The 22,119-nt window shown below is 40.9% G+C and overlaps 1 protein-coding gene across 2 annotated transcripts in view; it reads right to left on the reverse strand.

The window, feature by feature from the left end:
- Kat7 (lysine acetyltransferase 7) overlaps positions 1–22,119 on the reverse strand; it is a 37,824-nt gene that overhangs the window by 8,233 nt on the left and 7,472 nt on the right. The window contains exons 3-11 of one of the 2 annotated variants that reach the window (XM_040749540.1): positions 21,805–21,981; positions 18,073–18,312; positions 13,123–13,205; positions 9,773–9,862; positions 7,583–7,681; positions 5,971–6,081; positions 3,949–4,140; positions 954–1,043; positions 602–742 (exon numbers count right to left, since the gene is read on the reverse strand). In XM_040749540.1, the coding sequence (XP_040605474.1) occupies positions 602–742; positions 954–1,043; positions 3,949–4,140; positions 5,971–6,081; positions 7,583–7,681; positions 9,773–9,862; positions 13,123–13,205; positions 18,073–18,312; positions 21,805–21,981 (1,223 nt within the window). The remainder of the gene's footprint in view (positions 1–601; positions 743–953; positions 1,044–3,948; positions 4,141–5,970; positions 6,082–7,582; positions 7,682–9,772; positions 9,863–13,122; positions 13,206–18,072; positions 18,313–21,804; positions 21,982–22,119) is intronic. The other variant, XM_040749542.1, reaches the window with a different exon arrangement.

Consider the following 22,119-nt stretch of genomic DNA (forward strand, 5'->3'; position numbering starts at 1 on the left):
GAACAGATGGACAAAAGTACTTTTGAAATAGTGCTAGAGACCACGGTGCTGGTCTTGCTTAAAGACAAAGAGGTATTACCATGAAAGGGACTAGCCATGCTATAATGAACCCAGTTGGAGAACAAGCAACTAGAGTACGTTTCTGGTTTTAACCTAATAACAAAGAGGAAGGCAAAGCCAGAAGAGTTGGCTCGACTACAAGATGTTTTAAATTCACAGGGAGGGTCCAGGCCAGTAATTAATAGCTCCAATCCACAAACACAGAAACAAATAAACTAGAATCTTCTAATGACAGTATCAGCCAGGTGTCCCAGCTCATGTCTGTAATCCCAGCCCTTTGGAGGTTGAGGCAGAAGACTGCCCTGGGTTTAATGCCAGCTTAGGCTGCATAATAATTCCAGGCCTGCCTGGGTAACAGAGGAAGAGCCGGAACAGAATATTTTCATGAAGCTATCTGTAATACATGTGCCTGCCTTTCTACTTTTGCTTACAGGAAGCCTATCACCATCATCTGCTTCCCCATCAGAGATCTGAGTCCTCTAACACCAATACCCATAATGCTGCTGTGGTTTTTAAGCTTCAATGACCATATCCTGCTGACCTTAGAAAAATATCCAATCAGATGACAGCCAGTATTGTCCGCTTCAGTCATAACGTAGAATAGGAAAGGCTCCACGTCATAGTATAATGTCTTATGGTCCAGAAAAAGCTTCGCCAAAAGGCACAGGTTTTGGCAGTAGATCTAGAAGCAAAGAAAGAGTTTGCATAGGGGCCAATGACCAGAAGAGTTCAGAAAACACCCAAAGCAAAGACTAAAAGAATTACCACGCCAGCACTATCCTGAAACAGAACTAATCCCTAGTCCTACACACCTTTTGTGACAACAAAATAATCCTTTGGAACCCCATCAATACTTGACACTAGCATCTCTTTCTCTCAAGTTCACTTTTTACCTTGTTTTTCTTGCCATCTACTTCAAACACAGAGATGGAGCCTTTGCGGTATATCTCATCACCAGGGGGGTGTTTCCACACACACTTGGCCTACAAGAGAATGGAGTTCACATGAAGCAACCAGATTTTCCTACAACCCTGTTCCTTAAGAGGGAAAAGGAACTGCAGGCTAAAATTGGTTAACTGGCCTTTAATCATAGCACTTGGGAGGCAGAGGCAGGTGGATCTCTCCGAGTTCAAGACCAGCCTGGTCTACAGAGCTAGTTCCAGGACAGCCTCCAAAGCTACACAGGGAAACCCTGTCTCGAAAAAACAAAAACAAACAAACAAGCAGAATTGGTTAACTGAGTTAATGGACAGTTGAACACACTTGAGGACAATGAAATTGATTGTTTTCAGAAAAGTTAAAAGCCTTCTTAAGCTGCCGTAATGTATCTATGGCAATTCTATGGATGTTTGGATCAAGTTCTCTGGATTATTTTTGGCATTATCTCAGGCCAAGATATTAAATCACCTACAACGTAAAAGACAGATAGATAAGAATAGCCTTGCTTACAATAAAATGTCCCATGCCAACAGGAAATTCTTAAGCAGCTTATATTGGCAGCTTAGTGTTGCTAAGTAAGTTACGCTCACCTTTACCAGTCACTTCCCATTACCATCCTACCTTCATCATCTGTTTCCAGACTGCAAAATAGATCCACAATGCTGAAGATCAGGAGCCACTCACTATCTGCCCACCTCCTGCCATATGTTACAAAGAGAAAGCCCTTTGATGGCTTATTTTAAGAGGGAGGAGGCCTGGCTAAGCAGCAGGAAGCTGGAAGGCACTTAGTTCCAAAGTAACCCTCTTTTCTTTCCTTTTTGTTTTTGTTTTTTTTCTGAGACACGAGACAGGGTTTCTCTGAGGCTTTGGAGGCTGTCCTGGAACTAGCTCTGGTAGACCAGGTTGGTCTTGAACTCACAGAGATCCCCTGCCTCTGCCTCCCGAGTGCTGGGATTAAGGCGTGTGCCACCACTGCTCGGCTGTAACCCCCTTTTCTTATTCTCAAAATGTTCGATCAATGGTGCTGAGGCTAGTACCCAGCATCTTAGGCAGCAAGCCAAGTTCTCATACATTGCCAGTGAAAAGTTCCAAGCAGGTACAGGTGTTTGCTGCCACGCCTGATGACTCAAAATCAATTCTGGGAACTTACATAGCAAGAGAGAACTGACTCCCACAAGTTGTTCTTTTATCTTCATGTGCACACTAAAAATAAACACACACACACACGTTCACACATACAGAAAAATTCTTATTAAACAATGTACTACACCTTTTTACAACTCAAGAATAAAGTTGTACTGGACATAGTGGTTGGTCCACACTGGTAGTGTCAGTACTCAAGAGACAGAGAAAGGAAAACAGATACAAGTTTGAGACTAGCCTGAGCTAAAGACCCTATCAGAAACAAACAATCATATACACACCCTCTAAGAATTATGTTCCCCATTTGGGAATGTAGCTCGGTGGTACAGTATGTACCACCCAGTAAGTATGAGGCCGTGTTCCCTCCCTAGCAGAGGTGCTAGAATGTGTGCATGTGTGTGTGTTTAAGGCATTGTATCATGTTCTAACTTTTGCAGGTAACTAAAAAACTTACTTCTGGAATTGTTTCAAAGCTCCATCTATGTTCCTATCTCTTCCCCTTATTTGTTCAGGAATAGAATATTTCTTATTTAACTATGTAAAGATGTGTTTCATTTGTTTTATCTTGCCTGCCTAAGGCACGTGATTGGCCTAATGAAAAGCTAAAAGGCCAATAGCTAGGCAGCAGAGGGATAGGCAGGGCTGGTGGGCAGAGAGAACAAGGAGGAGGAGGAACCTAGGCTGGGGAGAGAACAAGGGAGAAAGAGGGGAGACACTGGGGGCCAGCCAGCCAGCTACCAGTCAACCAGACACGAAGGAAGCAGGAAAGTAGCACATACAGAGTGAAAGCTAAAAAGCCCTGAGGCAAATGGAGATGAAGAGAAACAGGTTAAAATAAGTTATAAGAGCTGACGAGATAAGCCTAAGCTAAGGCCAAGCTTTCATAACTAAGTCTCCTGTCACAATTTGGGGACTGGCAGTTCAAGAAAGCCTGCTACACTTATTCCTGCTAGTTCTTTCCATGATAGCCAAACCAAGGAAATAGCTATTTGTTTAAAACATTAGCCGCCGAGTGTTGGTGGCGTATGCCTTTAATCCCAGCACTCGGGAGGCAGAGGCAGGAGGATCTCTGTGAGTTCGAGACCAGCCTGGACTACCAAGCGAGTTCCAGGACAGCCTCCAAAAGCCACAGAGAAACCCTGTCTCTAAAAACAAAAACAAACAAACAAACAAAAAAAAAACCAAAAAAAAAACATTAGCCTAGCCAAAGAGGCCATTTCAGTGGCCACAAGTATTACACCTGATACAATGGAAACAAACTTACATTTCTGAAGTCTTGCTTTTATATTCATAATTCACTAGACCAAAGTGTGTACATTCTATCTTAATACAAAGAATGTTCAGAAATACACACTACCAATCAATTTTGTTACTTTCATCATCCATCTAAGTGGATTTCCCTTACACATGCATTCATTCAACACACATTTCATAGACACCCACCACCTAAAATATGAGCCACACTGTCCTGTCTTATCTAATGAAACATACATATCTTGTTGGGAGTTTGGAACAAGCACAAACCATAGGGAGAGGTAATTCATATTCTGAGAAGAAACGAAAGACAGGAAAAAGAAAAAAATGTGAACAGGATGTAGTTAAGGTGCCAAGCAGCACTCGTCCTGGCAGAGGAACACCCTGAAATGTAACTTTCAATTCCTTTGGTCTCCACTCCATTGCTATGCTATGGGCACTTGGGAGATGTCATCTCTTGTACACTTATGTCATATCTAGGCCATAATTGGGAAATCAAGTAACATCACCCTCATGACCATGATCACAACAGTGGAACTCAAGAGAACATACCATATGTCTGCGGAGTATTGTTTGGCTCTTCATGTATTTTAAACAGAATTCACACATGTAGAGACGTCCCAGTCGTGCATATTCTTCAGGATAGGGAGAATGGTACCAAGTATCCAACTCATAGCGACCAAAAGCAATTGTTTTAATCATGTTGCTTCCCTCTGTTATTTGGCCTTGAAGCCTTAACTTCTCCTATTGCCAAGAAGAAACCAAAACAACAAATAAGGATTAGGATTCCTTATCTTTGATTTCAAAATAAGATTCTTATCTATATAATGTGTATGGATATGTTGTTTGCATACACATATGTGCTCCATATGCATGTCTAGTGCCTGTAGAGGTCAGAAAAGAGCATCAGATGCCTGAAATTGGTGCCACCAGGTGGGTGCTGGGAACCGAATGTGGTTCTCTGCAAAAAAATCAAGTGTTCTTAACCACTGAGGGATTTCTAACCCCTATTATCCTTGTTCTTAAAAGCCTCTGCAAGGCCAGCAGCTAAGCTATGACAATAATCAGCCAGATTTGGCCTCTATCCATGAGCTGGCCACTAATGAGAGTTACCTGAGCATGGAAAATCCATGTGTCGGCTCACACAGAAAATTTGCCAGCTATACTACCCAGGAATCTTTAAGAAGAAAAAAAAAGTCTCTTGTATTTTAGCTCAGTCTCAAATGCACTCAGTAATGAGGATGACCCTGAGCTCTTGATTCTTCTGCCTTTGTTTCTAGATGCAGCAACTACAGGTATACACCATCATACTGAGTTGTATGAGGTTGGAGATGGAACCCAGGGTTTCTTGGATCCCAGGTAAGCACTCTACCAAAAGAGCTACAATCTTAGCCCATTCCTGGTTCTGTTTGCTTTTAATTTTTAATTATTTTTTAATTATATTGTGTGTATATAAATGCAAGTAGATGACAGAGGACAGCTTGTAGGGAGTCAATTCTCTCCTTACAAGGATCTTGAGGATCAATTCAGGCCTGAACTCAGGTTAGGCCTGTTTGTCAGCAGGTGTCCTCCTGGTCTTCCTTCCTCTACCTCACAAGGGCTACGATTACAAAGTGGACACTAGGCAATTACTTGTTGTAGTAATAATCGAGAAAACTGGGAAAGGCTGGCCTTAGGCATTGTCTTCACGATGGAAAAGAAAAGCAGGAAGTGGCAACCAATAACTATTTCAGCCCAAAGCAGCCACCAAACTATGCCTCCTGCAATTGACATAATAAAAGGAGTGGAGGAGATGAAATTAACACTACAATCTGTATTTTCTTGAGCACATTAAATTGTTTTATCACAGGTAAAATCACAGCTCCTAAGACTGTTAAAAATTCTGTCTAGGTAATGGACATGGTTGAACATGCCTGCAATCTTAGCAGTAGAGACAGTGGCCAGAATTAGTGAATTCTAGGCCAGCCACATGTATATAACAGGACCATATTTAAAAAAAAAAAAACAAACAAAAAGGGGCATTTCTGCAAGGATATGGAGTGTACCTATAGTCAGTGGGAGGATGGCATGAGCCTAAAAGTTTCAAACTTGCTTGAACAAGATGAGACACCCTTGTCAAAAACCAATAAATTCAGTAAAATATCTGATTGTAGTCTACCTCACCATTTTTCTTCACAGTTATTTTCATGCTTTCAGGATAAGTTTATTGAAATGGGAAGAAACCCTACAAAAGAATGGTGATGCAGCCACCCAAGTCCTGAGGTTCTCCGAATTGCAAATTTTATCCAACTGAGAAAAAAGGGCAACCAGAGTTTTAACCAACCTCACTACCTCAAGCCAAAATGGATCTTTCAGTTGAGGGAGACAGAGAAAATTTTTAAGAAAAAGGGATTAGCAGAGGGTGATGTATTTTACATGGAAATGGGAAGACTATCTCTAAAGACGAGGGGAAAGGAAGATATTTAAGCAGTAAAGTACCATACTCCATCAGACTAGTTGCTAATCACTTTTCTTGGCAGTGCTAAGGGCTTCTCATAAGGGTCCTCCCCTCAGCCTGGGGTTTTTAATACTCACCAAATCCTCAGAAGCCCGGGCTTGTGCTCTTCGGAAAAGATCTAAGTCATATTCACTTGTCAGGTTTTCCAAGAGAGGCTCCCGAGTGTTTCCATAGGTCTGTCTGTGTTCCTAGGAAAAACAACACGGGTGATACTGTCTATAGAACTTGGTTATTTCATTCCCATGGATGCCAAGCTGAGCTAGAAGCTATTTACAAATACCTACACACTCGGTGTGGGAAACTGAGCTCAGGCAAACTGGTAACAGGTCAGTGTCTGTCAGAGGCTGCCCCTCCTCACCCTATGGATCTGAATAACATAAAGGAAAGTCTGGTGACTTTAACATCGGACATTAGTTCAAGGTCTTTAACTGAAAAGATGGACAACCAAGTGCCTTGGCATAACTATGAAAATGACAAATTACATAGTTACACTACAGAAAGTTAACTCAGAGGCAGTGGCACATGCCTTTAGGTAGGTGGATCTCTCTTAGTTCTAGGTCAGCCTAGTCTACGGAGTTCCAGGACAGCCAGGACTACACAGAGAAACCCTGTGTCAAAAAAAAAAAAAAAAAAAAAAAGTGCTGGAGAGATGGCTCAGAGGTTAAGAGCAATGGCTGCTCTTCCAGGGGTCCTGAGTTCAATTCCCAGTAACCACATGGTGGCTCACAGCCATCTGTAATGGGATCTGATGCCCTCTTCCTCCATGTAGTCTCTATATGTAGGTAGAGCACCATATATATAAAATAAATAAACCTTAAAAAACACAAACAACCCCCCCCAAAAAAAGGCTGGGCAATGGTGGGGCACACCTTTAATCCCAGCACTCGGGAGGCAGAAGCAGGTGGATCTCTGTGAGTTCAAGGCCAGCCTGGTCTACAAAGAGATTCCAGGACACACTCCAAAGCTACACAAAAAAACTCAGTCTCGAAAAAACAACAAAAAAGCTAGAAACTTCATAAAAAGCTCATTGTGGCTATTTTTAGGTAGGTTAATCTTCTGCTTGCTATTCCTCATTTTTCTTTATTATAAAATGCATAATATATTCAAAATTAGTGCTCTGCTGCTCAGCTCTATCTCTAGCCCCTGAACACTTTATCACATACAGACATTTCTAATGTCATCAGTCTTTGTTCAAGTAGGCAGATTTGCTCCTCTCCTCCAGCACTGCAGATTGTACCCAGGTCTTTGCACGTGCTACCACTTTGAGGTATATGACTAGTCCCTCAGTTTTCACTTGGGGACAGGATCTTGAGATTGCTGAGGTTGGCCTGGAACTCACTTGGTAGCCAGGTAGGCCTCTTGCCTCATCTTCAGAACAGTTGGGATAAGAGCCACACCTCCTTAAATGTGATTACTTAAAACTACAGTGAACGGATTCTACTAACTGAGCTGTATGTATTCCCAGGCCTAGAGGATGAAATTTTAAAAAATAAAAACTCTTTCACCGGTATAAGCCCCTTTGTCTCCATGCAAGAGCTCCAACTTGGGGGAGGGTACTAGGTGACAGAAAAGAGCCCCTTAGAATTCACTGGATCCTCTTGTAGGAAACAACTAGATATCTGAAAGGTACAACTTAGACTCAGGTATGCTGGGAGTTCAGGGTAAGTACAGACCTGATTTTCTCCTTACCATGTATTTCTCTTTCTGCTCTTTGCTTAGTCCAGAATTCCTTTTCTTCCTGAGTTCAGCCACCTTTTCCTTATACCGTAGCTGTCTCTCTGTTGGTGTCTAAAAGAAAAACAAAACAGAGAAGCTAGTTAGAAAACTCATTATGAACATCAAAAAAAAATTCTCTTAAGGTTTTTTTCCTCTTCTTTAGGATCTCATGTAACCCAAGCTGGCCTCAAACCTGGAACTTCTGTTCTTGTTTCTCCCTCCCAAGTGCTAGGATTACAAATCCAATCTACCATGTCAGACTCTTTGCTTAAGATTTATTTATTTATTGTGTATACAGTGTTACAGTGTTCTGACTGCATGTATCCCTGCAGGCCAGAAGAGGGCACCAGATCTCATTACAGCTGGTTGTAAGCCATCATGTGGTTGCTGGGAATCGAACTCAGGACCTCCAGAAGAGCAGGCAGTGCTCCTAACTGCTTAACCGCTGAGTCATGTCTCCAGCCCACTTTTTGCTTTTTTTTTTTAAAGACAGAAAAAGAGTCTTCTCTCCATAGTCCTGGCTGGCAATCCTTCTTTCTAGTCTCTAGAGTGCTGGGATTATAGGTATGGGTACCATACTGAGTTCTAAAAAAAAAAAAATACTAAAGAAAACAATGGCCAGAAACAGTACAGCCACACCATAAATAATATGCTAATTTTATAATTATAAATTGTTAGGTTCTTTTACAAACCCAATCATTGTTCTCACGCCCTTTCAGGAATGCAAATTTATTTTAATTAATATGAATGAAGCAGAATGATTGCTATAAATTCCAGGACAGTCTGGTCTACATAGCCAGTTTCAGGCCTTAAGGGCTATACAGCAAGATTCCCATTTAAAAACTGAAATAAGGGCAGGGTGGTGATGGCGCACGCCTTTAATCCCAGCACCTGGGAGGCAGAGACAGGCGCATCTCTGTGAGTTCGAAACCAGCCTGGTCTACAGAGCCAAGTTCCAGGATAGGTTCCAAAGCTACAAAGAGAAACCCTGTCTCAAAAAAACCAACAACAACAACAACAAAAAAAAACCTAAAATAAGATAGAAATCTCTATCAAAAGAGAAATAAAAATCATTTTAACTGCATAAATACTGATTTTGAGTACCATCACTTAATGTTTCATCAATGAAGATATTTTTAAAAGTACAGCAAAAATAAAACCTATGACAGAATAAAAAAATTTATAAGAATAGTTACAGATTGTTTCTGCCTGCCAAGCACTGAGGTTAGGTACTATATATTCCTTAGATGACTACCCTGACAGGTGGGCATCATTCACTCCTTCATATTAACAAAGAAATAAAGTTTACCAGCTGGCCTGCCCAGGACAACACATCTAACAAGAGAACCAGAGTATTCAGATCCAGATATCTGCCTCCAAAGGCAACTGTCTTTTCTTACCACTTTGCCTCCTCTGCTAGTCACCTATAACCTAACTGCAGAAACAGACACTTAGATGACAGCTATGACTAATACTTTACAAAGGCTGACATTTAGGGGAAGAATACATGAGAAAGGTTTACTATATGCAGAAGATTTCAGAATTCCTATAAGAGCTAAGACTTGCTCCAAGCCTTGAAGGATATATATGTAATCTCTTCTTGGTAATGATATAAAGTTCTCAGAAAGATCAAAGTCATTTACGAAGAAGCAAGGAATTAAGTGCAAGCTATGCAGCCTGAATGTTCAGAGAGGAAGATTAGGACAGAACAAGGATGCTTTCCGCAAATCACAGAAAAGAAGTAAAAGCTGGCACAGCTGACAGGTGTCAAATACGGAGGAAATGCCAATGGTGATGTTGAAAATACGCCAGCAGCCAGCAAAAGTGCTTAAAGCCAATCACAAGGGGCTAAAATAAGGATGCAAAGTGAGGAAATGTAAATGTAATGTAACCTTTCAAATAACCAAATATTTGTATACTATTACTACTGCTATTATTATTATAAATAGCTTGATTCTTCCACTTATGAGAAGTGTATGCTTTATGAAAAATCACTAGTTGAAAGCCAAACATGATTTCAAGTTGATGTCTGCAAGACCAGTGATTTTGATGTGCCATGGGAAACAAGAGGCATGAATTGCCTATAAAGACAGTTAAAGGGGCAAAGGAGATCCAAAAAACAGACCTCAAACTGGCTGGCCAGAGCTTTCACAAGGCCCATACCTGGTGCCTGGTTGCATGCCTGTTGTTGTCATCTTGCCTGTGGGACAGCATCCTTTCTTCTATCTGCTTATCCCGGCTCTGTGCTCTCACCTGCAACCATCAACAATGTCAATAAATTCACCTGCTTCTAAGACTACATATACTTAAAGCATAAGAAGTGATAATCCCTTGTATTTGCACTATTCTTTGAAAGTAAAAATATTCTTATTAATTAGAAAGAGATGAGGCAATGCTCACACAGTGCTTTATCAGCCACTAAATATCAAGGAAAAGAAATGATCACAGCTAAATGTGAAGTAGAGACTTTTGGTAACGAAGATGACTCTGGCCCGAACTCCTTTCACTAAGCTGATAGGAAACTGTGAAGAGGTACAAAGAGTGAGAGACATCAGAAAAATCTGGGTTCACGATGGGCTTGCTGACATTTGCCCAGTGCTAGCTAGCAGACTAGTTGAGACAGTTTAGAGGAGTTCAAGAGCAGCCTATGCAGCATCAGGAGGCAAGACCCTGCCTCATGGACTGGGAAAGAGGATGGGGGGATTGAAGAAACGGAAAGAGGAGAAAACCTAAATTCAAGACCAGAGGCAAACAGAACTCTGTAAATACAAGACCCCAGATATGGCCGGGCAGTGGTGGTCCATGCCTTTAACCCCAGCACTCAGGAAGCAGAGGCAGCCTGGTCTACAAGAGCTAGTTGTAGGACAGCTAGGGCTACACAGAGAAACCTTGTCTCGAAAAACCAAAACAAACAAACAAACAAACAAACAAACAAAAAAAGAACCCAGAGAAATCACATCAGCTCTCATTGGCTTCAGTTTCATCCCTGGGGAACTGACACCTCACATCTACCTGCCTATTAGGCTCAATCACTTAGGAGGCTCAAAGCAGAACCACCAGTATTTCTCATATCTGCTCCATTCCACTTCTCTCCAATACCAACAAATGGCACCATCTCAACAGCTGATCAATTCAAAATTTGGATGTAATTCTTCATGTCTTTCTCTTACTAGCTTGCTCCCCTCCAAAACACATCCTAAATCCAATCTTTTCTTAGACATTTTATCAACACCACACTAGTCCAAGCTACCACTTCCTGCAAGAACAAGTAAGGCTTCCAACCCATCTATTCTGCGTCACTGCTTTCTTTCCCAGTCATTCTCCGCATGCTCAACAGTTGTTTCAACGACACTTTCTTCCGCTAGAGGACCCTCCAAATGCTTCCACTGCCATCAGAATAAAAACATAATCCTTGTGCTAAGGTCTACAGGCCCTTATGATCTCATTCCTGCTTCTTCATCTCCTATCATGCTCCAACCACACAACCTACTTACAGCACTTACTATATCTTCTTAGCTATCTCCACTCCTGGGTCTTTACATATTGTTACTTACTGACATCATCCACATTCTAGATTGTATGCCAATCTCAGGGAGGGCTTCCTTGACCTCCTCTACCAAAAGCAGTATGTTACTTCCACTTTGGAAAACTTCCTCTCTTTCTCTTTTTGTTTCTCATGGTGTTTACCATTACATAAACTTGTATTTACTTATTAACTTACAGGTTTCCCATGAGAATGCAAACTCCTAGATCACAGGTTTTTGACACCCCCCCTTGCAAAACAACAACAACAACAACAGGGTTTCTTTATATATGTATCCTTAGCTGTCCTGGGACTCACTTTGTAGACCAAGCTGGACTTGTACTCACATAGATCTGCCTCTCGAGTACTGGGATTAAAGGCATGCATCACCACCTGGCTCAGTTTTTTATTTTTTTAATCTTCATCAGCTAAATCCTTTGTTATCCATAAAAAGTTACATGCAGTCACAAAAAAAATGTAAGACAACAAAAAGGTTTACTAGCAAATGCAAGAGCAATCATGTATATGCATGCCATTTAAAATTTAAGAGCTTTCATCAGGCCAGGGTAGTAGCTCAACACTGGCAGCCTTGCCTAGCATGTACAAAGGCCCTGATTCCCACCCAGTGCCTTCCTCCAAGCACACAGTCCAGCAGTAAAAAGGATGGTGTCATCTCATTTCCTCACACAGGACACAAACGAAAAATTTACGGCAGAAATGTTTCCCTTTATTTAGGATTTTCTTCCCTGGTCTGAAAGTTTCCTCAAATTTCTAAAATAAATTGCTTAAGGTACTTTTATAGATATTGCTTCAAGTCATGCTCTTCAAAGTTATGCTTCAGGAAGGTTGATGTAAAACAAAGCACTATCAGATAAGCAATAGAGGCACATTATAAAATACTATCACAGTTATTTTCAGAGAAAGAAGTACAAGTGTTTGGTCAGCTTCTGAATCGGTGCTGACACAGCCACGCTGCTCTCAGGCAGCTGAAGGAAGACAAAAGGAAGAGACAACACAGAAGCTGTTTCCTACAGATAGATTTGGAATGAAAACAAAGAGCAGGGTCTTTAACAACATGAAAAATACATGATGTAATCATTTCAAGGTTTACTTGGTGAACATTTAAACATGTGAAGAAACAACTTTCCCAACTCCATCCCGAGACCTTGTAAATATGAACAAGTTCCTGAAGCAACGAGAACAGGAAATTGAATTCTTTTCCAAATGAGACTTGCTCACACAAGCATAAACCTGTGACCCAGGCCTTGTGAGCAAAGGAACAACAACAAAAAGGCAACCAACACTTTGGTGTAGTCAAAGTACTTAGTTTGGATAACTTGTCCAAAGACTACCTGAGACCTCTATTTAATTACTATTTGCAATTCTTGCTTCCCCATAATTAGCATGATTCCACCCTGGTAGCGGGAACCCACACAGGCATGCACAAAACAGGACCTTAGGCTTGAGTATCAAACACATCAATCCCAAGTGCCCCAGGTTATTCAGGAACTGTATTTTTGAACAATCTAAGAACTAGCCAAGAACAGATGTGACTAATAGGAACAGAGAGGAACAGTATTCTGCAGAAATGAACAGAAGAGGAACATTTGAAAATGGTTGAAAAGCAAAACAACTTCACAGATTTGTTAAAACGTAAGGTAAAACACAGGGGTCAGCTAACTATGCAAATTCTAATTCTGCCTGAGTAGAAAAGATCTATCCCTAGCAGAAGATGAAGTCAGTTACCAAGGAAATGAACGTGTTAGTGATGAAGTTCCCAAATCTCCCTATTAATTTCTTCCCTAACACTCATCACATAATTCTTTTGTTTATGTAGCTAACTTCTGTTTAAAAAACATTTTTTCACAGCTTCCTCTACTGACATGTAAGAGCAAGACCTTGTCCCCTTTTTACTGCTGTACCCTTAGTGCTTAGCAAAGTGCCAGTCAAGTAGCAAGCAATCAGCACACTCTGAATAAAGAACAGTTACCTTGCATTCATCAGCTGAGAGGTTATGATAGAGCGGACATCCTGAGATGGAGAAATGTCTCTCGTGTTTTCCTGTAAGATGTCCTGTTAAAGGAGGGAAAACTTAATTTCCAGGAAGAACATGCACACTTAGAAGCGAGATTGTCTTGACAACAAATCTGTTATTTTACTGTTCTGTTTAAACAAATAAATGTTACCAAAAGGAAGTGCTGTGAAGTTCATGATTTGTAACTGGGTGATGGTGCAGACCTTTAATCCCAGCACTCAGAAGGCAGAGGCAGGCAGATCTGATTTGAGGCCAGCCTGGTCTACAGAGTGAATTCTTGGATAGCCAGGGCTACACAAAGAAACCCTGTCTCAAAAAACAAACAAGCAAACCCTTTGTTAAATTAATCCAGTCTAAGGAATTTAAAAGAAGTATACTATTCTTTCTACTATGCAAAACTAGTATTTAACTCCTTTCAATAATCAAAAGAAATTCATTAAAAAATGAAGAAAACGGCCATCTCTACAATATGGAAACATATTTTGATAATCTTGAACAAGATTCAACACACTTCTTTTTAAAGAATGAATATTTAAAGATTTGGACTTCTATACCTAAATTCTTTTTTTTTTTTTTTTTTTTTTTTGGTTTTTACGAGACAGGGTTTCTCTGTATTGTTTTGGAGGCTGTTGGTCCAGCCCAGCCTCGAACTCAAAGAGATCCACCTGCCTCTGCCTCCCGAGTGTTGGGATTAAAGGCGTGCACCACCACCGCCCGCCTTATACCTAAATTCTAAGACAGGGCAATTAGCCTAAGTCTTTCTTGGGGGAAACACTTCTAACTAAAGAGCAGTCTTCCTCTTGCTCCTTCTCCCTTCTTTTTTATTCTTCACAGTGGCATGTGGGAATGGAACCCAGGGCCTAGCCTAAGCTAGACAAGCACTCTATCACAGAGCTATATTTCTACTCATTTTTATATTTTTCAGACAGTTTTTTGTTTTGTTCTTTGAGACAGACTTTCATTGTGTAGCCTTGGCTGTCCAGGAACTCACTCCATAAGACTAGGCCGGCCTTGAACTTACAGAGATCCACCTGCCTCTGCCTCCTGAGTTTAAAGGTGTGTGCCACCACACTGAGCTGGACAGGTGTTATTATTATCATCAATGAGTGTATGTGCTGAAGAGGATAACTTTTGGAAACTAGTTCTTACCTTCTACCTTGGTGGTTTTATTTTTTGTTGTTGTTCATAATTTATTAAAACTTTATATTATAAAGAGCCTGCATACCAACCCCCCCCCCAAAAAAAATCACACAGGGAACAACCAGATATTCCAATGAATTTCTGTACAGTAGGATAACCAATCTGAAGGTGTGAAATTTCACATTGGATTTTACACTTTCACTATTAAATATATGTGCTTATCTTCAACCAAAAACAACCCATGATAGAGTTAAAACTAGGAAATTAGTTTTATATCCTCTTTTGTGACTTAAGTATCCATTATTTGCATTTAGTCCTTCACTTAATATTTACCCTTTCTTGTTTTTCATGTTACTTTGTGCCCATATGTACATTTGTTTACATGTATAAAAAGATCTGAAGATGATGGAGAACATGATGTGTTTGTTTTTTTGCCTTCCACTTGTTGAGGCAAGATCTTTCTTGTTCTGGGTGCTGTGTATCGATATCCTTGGCTCTCCGGCTTCCAGCAGGAGTCCTATCTCTGCCTCCTATCAGAGTAGTAGGAATACTCTATGAGGATCCCATTGCCAGGCTTGCCACAGGCAAGCACTTTTGCCCACAGAGCCATCTTCCTGGGTCCCTCAGGCAGTCTGTCTGTCTCTGTCTGTTCTGAGACAGGGTCTCTAGTTCTGGCTGTCCAAAATCAAACTTGGCAACATGAATTCGACCCCTGGAACCCACATAAATGTGAAAGACCGAACAGCCTCCAAAAATATGTCCTCTGTCCTCTACACCCATGCTGTGACAAGTGTACCCACCCTACACATATAATAAACTTCAAAAATACAGAAAACCCAACATTATTTCCTTGCTACCCATCTCTTCCAAGAGGATTATAAAACACCAGTGACTCAAAGAGCAGAGAGACAATGCTAATGAGGTAAGAAGATACTTGTCAAGTTAAACTGCAAGCCTACACAAACCCTCACCTTTCTAAGAACCCTCAGCTTTCTCGTCTAGCTGCCACAGGTGTGCACTTGCCTCATACATCTGCACACACACCACACTATTTTCTTTCAAAAAGTTCACCATTCTTTCCTGGTGAAAAATTGTAATTTTTGGGTTAGGAAACACTGGAATTTTAAAAATGATACAGCAGGAAGTGGGGTTAAATCTGGGAGGAGTTGAGGGAAAGGATATGACCAAAATATGTAGCATGAAACTCTCAAAAATAAATAAAAAACAAAAACCACAGCATAATCCATAGAGTAAGCTTTGAAGGATGAAAATAATCTAATTATGAAGGAATGGTATTTAAGACATTCAGGCTGTCAGTTCTCTGGGACTGTATTTTAGTAAGCAAGGCATGGTAGAACATGCCTGTAATGCTAGAACTTGGCAGACTGGAACAACTTATCTGGGGGCTGGAGAGATGACTCAGAAATTCTGAATACTTATTACTCTTCCAGAGGACCCAGGTTCGGAGCTGAGCACCACAACCACCTGTAAACTCTGGTTTGGATCCCACAACCTTTTTAGACCTCTTCAGGAACCAGACACAAGTGTGGTATACATACATATATACAGGTAAAACATAATATACATGTTAAAAGAAATCTTAAAAACAACAACAAAAAAATGTTTTTAAAAAGAGAATTTCTATAAATGTGAGGTCAGTGTAGGCTACACAGTGACTATCAGGCCAGTCAGGGCCAAATAGCAAGAATCTATCTCAAAAACTTAAGATGAGAGGAAACAGATTATAACTATAGAGAGGCACACCGTTACAGTCACACACTACTTAATGTTTCAGTAAACAATGGGCCTCTAAAAACAAAAACAGCAGATCATACAAATGAGGGCTCCATAATATTATAGTGAGACTGAAAAGTTCCTATCAGTTTATGATATTGTGGCTGCTACAACTATAAAGTTGGATGCACAGCTCATGTATTTGTGGTCACACTGATATACACAGCACATAATGACTAACAACATTAGCAACTATGTTATTGGTTTAGAGCATTATATTTTCCATCATTTTCTTATTTATTTAGAGACAGTCACACTAGACAGCCCAGACCAGGCTTGAACTCAACCACCTTCTACCTAGGCCTCCCGAGTGCTGAAGTTAAGGCACTTGCCACCATACTAGCTCATTCTTTTTTTGTTTGTTTTGTTTCTTTTTCTACCAGCTCATTCTTATTTCAGTCTTTCTGTTTAATAAAAAAGTTTACAGTGAAGCAGCATCCAAGTTACACTAGCAACCATCACATATATGTTGAGTGTATTGAGTCTCTGTACAAATTAAGCACTATGAGGTCATTTCTTCTCTCTCTCTCTCTCTCTCTCCCCCTCTCCCCTTCTCTCTCTTTTTTGGTTTTTTGAGACAGGTTTTCTCTGCATTGTTTTGGAGGCTGTTCTGGAACTCGCTCTGTAGACCAGGCTGGCCTCAAACTCACAGAGATCCACCTGCCTCTGCCTCCTGAGTGCTAGGATTAAAGGTGTGTGTCACCAACACCTGGCTATGAGGTCATTTCTTTTTTTTTTTTGGTTTTTCGAGACAGGGTTTCTCTGTGGCTTTGGAGGCTGTCCTGGAACTCGCTTGGTAGTCCAGGCTGGTCTGGAACTCACAGAGATCTGCCTGCCTCTGCCTCCCGAGTGCTGGGATTAAAGGCGTGCGCCGCAATGAGGTCATTTCTTAAGACAGAGAAAAACTAATCTCTGATTAAACACCACATATCGAGTATAGTGTCACTACTTCGTAAGCCTGCTTTCAGAGGCTGAATGTTTTACAAACTGAAGGTTGCTGCAGTAGTTTAGCAAGTCTGGTGACACCAATTTCCCAACTGCTTCTAATCACTAGTATCTTTAACAAAGCATGTTTAAAAGTATTTACTTTTAAAAAACAACACTGCTGGCATGCTTCATAGACCACAGTATAAGCATAAAGATAAATCCATATTGAAAAGCCAGCACCTTCCAACTTCAGGCAAAGGCTCAATCACAAGAGTTACCCCTCAGCTCACTCAAGTAGTACAAATAATCTTTAAATCACTACAAGAATTCCTAAAGTGACTCACTAAAAGTTGAAAGCCTTGAGAAAACAAGACACTTATCAGAGAAGTTTCTGTCATTTATACTAACTGATTACACAAAGCCACAGGAATTAGAAACTCCTGGTCATTAAAAGGCCAGGTCTCAGGCATATGCTCTTAGATGTATGGCCTCTTAGGAACTCTGTTTTCCTCGTTTCCTTATTAGTTGTGGTCATGAATTCATTATTAGTTTTTATCTTACACTGAATCAGTCTTCATCAGCATGGATCATGTGCCTCATGATGAGGCATTTCTTTTTCTTGTTGTTGTTTTTTTCAAGACAGGGTTTCTGTGTGTAGCTTTGGAGCCTGTCCTGGAACTCGCTCTGTAGACCAGGCTGGCCTCGAACTCACAGAGTTCCACCTGCCACTGTCTCCCAAGTGCTGGGACTAAAGGTGTGCCACCAATGCCCAGGTCATGATGAGGCATTTCAGGAGAACTTGTCTTCCATTTTCATTTCTGCTAAGGACAGGTGGGAATTTTTCACTGGGAAAAGCACGCATTGAAGTGAACGGTTAATCAGTTATACTTTCTTATAACGAAATCTGTTATTATGCACAGACAATAGGCCAAGAACAGTTTTCCTTCATGATTGCTCTGAATACACAACCACTGAAGGGTCTGAAAAGCTAGATCACAATGGAATCCTTGTACCACAGAACAGTCACGAAGCTGGGGCACTCACCTAGAGAGTTGCAGCCTGGCGTAGGACACTTCATATTGAAATTGTAGCTTTCATGAAATCGACGGCGCTTGGGACGGTGAGAGAGATCGCTGCCTGAGTCTTTCAGGGACATGTCCTTGGCAATGCTCTCATCGTGAGACACATTGGGGCTAGAGATGTCTATGTCAGACTCAGAAGAAGGTGCATTTCCAGTTGGAGTTCGAGGTGGTGACTCATCATGATCAGCCGTATTTTTAGTTTCTAAACGAAAAGCAATTGGTAGAGCTGATGAGTGGGTCCCTTTACCTGAAGAGTCTCTGGATTGAAGAGTTTATGAACTTTGCAGTCTTTTTCTACAGCTTTTTTTTTGGGGGGGGGGTCAGAGACAGGATTTGCTCTGTGGCTTTGGAGGCATCCTGGAACAAGCTCTGTAGATCAGACTGGTCTCGAACTCACAGAGATCTGCTGGCCTCTGCCTCCTGAGTGTTGGGATTACAGGCGTGTGCCACCAACGCCCAGCGACCTACAGCTTTTTTTAAAAGACAAGGTATCACATAGCCCAAACTCTCTAGGTAGCTAAGAATGACCTTGAATATGTGATTCTCCTGCTTGTATTGCCCTACTTCTGAGCTTACAGGCATGTACCACCATACCTAGTTTTTTGCAGTGCTAGGGAACAAAATCAAGGCCTTATACATGCTATGCCAGCAGTCTACAAATGAGCTACATCTATAGCCCTCCAAGATCTAACCAGTAATTTTTACTTACTTATCTGCTATAAGACATTGAAATCATCACTTTGGTGTAACTTTACATTCTGCCGAATGTAAATTTGGGGTTCCCTTACTACATGTTACTTCTCTATGTTTCTCCTAAGCAATCAAAAACTGAATATAAATAAAGTCTTTGAGAAATTATCAAAAGCACCCAAGTAGGATAAAACTGTGTTCTCACCATTCCAAGTATTGTTTAGTAGTAAAACAAGACTATTTATTGTCATTTTACAAATTCACCAAATGTGTTAATATTATGCTCTTTACTGGAAAAAAAAAGTAAATAAATAACCAATCCATTTCCCTTCCTGGAGATACACAAGACAAAAAAAAAAAAAAAAAAGCTTGATGTGGTGGTATGTTCCTATAATCCCAGTACTCAGGAGGCAGAAGCAGGCTTTCTCTATGGGAGTTCAAGGCCAGTCTAGACAACAAAGCAAGACTACATAGAAAGACCCTGTCTTGGGCTGGAGACAGGGCTGGAGACAGTGGTTAAGAGCACTGACTGTTCTTCCAGAGGTCCTGAGTTCAATTCCTGGTAACCACATGGTGGCTCACAACCACTTTGAATGAGATCTAGTACCTTCTGCTGGCCTGCAGGCAGAAGGCTTGTATACACAATAAATAAATAAAATATTTTTAAAAAACCTCTGAACTTAAAAAAAAGAAAGACCCTGTCTCAAAATCAACACCACACACACACACACACACAAAAAAAGAAATGAAACTTAAATTTTTTTTTTTTTTGGTTTCACGAGACAGGTTTCTCTGTATTGTTTTGGAGGCTGTCGGTCCAGCTTGGCCTCGAACTCACAGAGATCCACCTGCCTCTGCCTCCCGAGTGCTGGGATGAAAGGCGTGTGCCACCACTGCCCAGCGAAACTTAAATTTTTTAATACTAATGTTTTCTGAATGCATATGTGTATATTACCAACATGTCTGGTTCTGAAGTTACTGGGATCTCACATCTTGAAATTCATACTTTTTTCTTTTTTTCTTTAAAAAAGACAGAATCTCACTATTTATCCCCGGTCAGCCTGGAACTTTCTATGTAGAGCAAGATGGCCCTAAACACATAGGGATCCACCTGCGTCTACCTCCCAAATGCTGCAATTTAAAGATACTATACTCTTCTTTTTCTTTTAAAGATTTTATTTTTAATTATGTGTATGTGGGCAAAATGTAGATGCTGGCAGAGGCCAGACAGGGTGTTAGATGTCCTAGAGTTGGTGTTACAGGCAGTTGTGAGCCACCAGACATGTATGTTGGGAACCTAACACAGATTCTCTATAAGAGCAAGCACTGTTTGTGTTGTGTGTGGTGGCACTTGGGAAGCAAAGGCATTCAGAGCTCTGGGAGCTTAAGGCCAGCCTGGTCTACATAGTGAGTTTCAAGACAGCCAGGGATATGTAGAGAGACCCCCCCTTGTGGCAAAAAAAAAAAAAGAGCAGTACATGGTCTTGACAACTGAACCATGTCTCTGGCCCCAGAAACTTCACTCTTTTTTTTTCCTTTTTTTTCTTTTGGTTTTTCGAGACAGGGTTTCTCTGTGGCTTTGGAGGTTGTCCTGGAACTAGTTCTTGTAGACCAGGCTGGCCTCGAACTCACAGAGATCTGTCTGCCTCTGCCTCCCGAGGGCTAGGATTAAAGGGGTGCACCAACACATCTGTAAATCAAGGATTACAATCCAGATTACTACAGGGTTGGACATGGCCAAACAATCTCATTGTCTATCCAAAGGTGACAACTACTATTCAGCTCCAGATAATAATTACTGTGGATAAATGGCCACCCAATATTTCCAGATCTTTCCTGTTTTAAAATTTAACTATTGGCCGGTCGGTGGTGGCGCTTTAATCCCAGCACTGGGAGGCAGAGGCAGCCTGGTCTACAGAGCGAATTCCAGGACAGCCTCCAAAACAATACAGAGTACAGAGAAACCCTGTCTCGGGAAAAAAAAAAAACAAATAAATAAAAATTAATTTTAACTATTGATCTGTGATTTCAAAGTCAGCCTGATCTAGATAGTGAATTCTAGGATATCCAGGGCTACATAGAGATCCTGTTTCAAACAAAACAACAAAACAAATAACAAGTATTAAGTATTGGGGCTGGAAAGATGACTCATTGGTTAAGATCACTGGGGCTATTCTTCAGAGGACCTACCTGGGTTTCATTACCAGCACCCACACAGGAACCCACAATTTTAACTCCCATCCCAAGGGATCTTATGCCCTTTCCTGACTTCCATGGGTACCAGGCATAAATGTGGTTCACAAGCTTACGTGCAGACCAAACATCAATACACCTTAATTTAAACGGAAATTTAAAAATTAGTACAGATTTTTATATGAAAATTTTTGTACTTCCAAGAGTTTAAAAAAGAAATCTGAAACTGGGCGAACCATTTGAAACTGTGCAAACCAACCAACCATGTTGCCTGGGTTGAAGAACCTCAGTAGCTTATAGATCTCTCCTAAGGCCTCCTGCTCTAAGGCTCTTCAACTACAGGGTCACAGTGGTCAGTAACTTACCACTGCCTATTCCCAAAGTCTCTTCTAGTCAACAGTCTGGACTAGTAGTCACAGCTCTAATAAAATCTGGGTCACACCTTCTTCATGTTGGGGTTCAGGAGGCTCTACCTTCTTTTCCCAATTATACATCCAATCTAATTCACTCCAGTTGCTTGGACTTTAACACTAGCATTCAAAATAGACTGTGCAAGACAATAAGAAATTAGATAAATTGAGCATGGTGGCACACATCTGTAGTTCCAGCAACTCTGGAAGTTGAGGTAGGAGGATCACAGGTTTGAGGATATGTACTTCAAACCCTGTTTTATAAACCACAAACCCCAAACAAGCAAACAAAAAGGAATCAGGTAAACAGTGTCTGACAGTATCTGTCTGCAGTGCCAAAGCCTTCCTTAAAAGAAAACTGACCAGATCCTCTGACAAACAGGTCATACATGCCCACTTACCTCTATCTGAAAAATCAACCACCTGTTCTGTTTCAGAGCCAGATGAGCGAGTCTGCCGAAGAGGGTACTTTTTTGGAGTCACTGGGTTGGGCTGCTGCTGACTACGGGTCACTCTTCTGGTAGAATAGGCGGGCTCCTCAGTGCCAAAAGATGGCAAATTTCGAACAGGGCTGGAGTCTGATCCCAGTTTTAAAAGGTCATAAGATAAAGGAAAAAAGAAAAATAAATAAACATTTTATTCCCATTCACATGATTAATAAAAGTGCAGTTCCTTCTCATATTTCACAAAACCAAAAAGTTCTTAGAATATATCGA

The sequence above is a fragment of the Mesocricetus auratus genome, unplaced genomic scaffold, assembly GCF_017639785.1.
Source record: "Mesocricetus auratus isolate SY011 unplaced genomic scaffold, BCM_Maur_2.0 Super-Scaffold_100007, whole genome shotgun sequence".
NCBI lineage: Eukaryota > Metazoa > Chordata > Mammalia > Rodentia > Cricetidae > Mesocricetus > Mesocricetus auratus.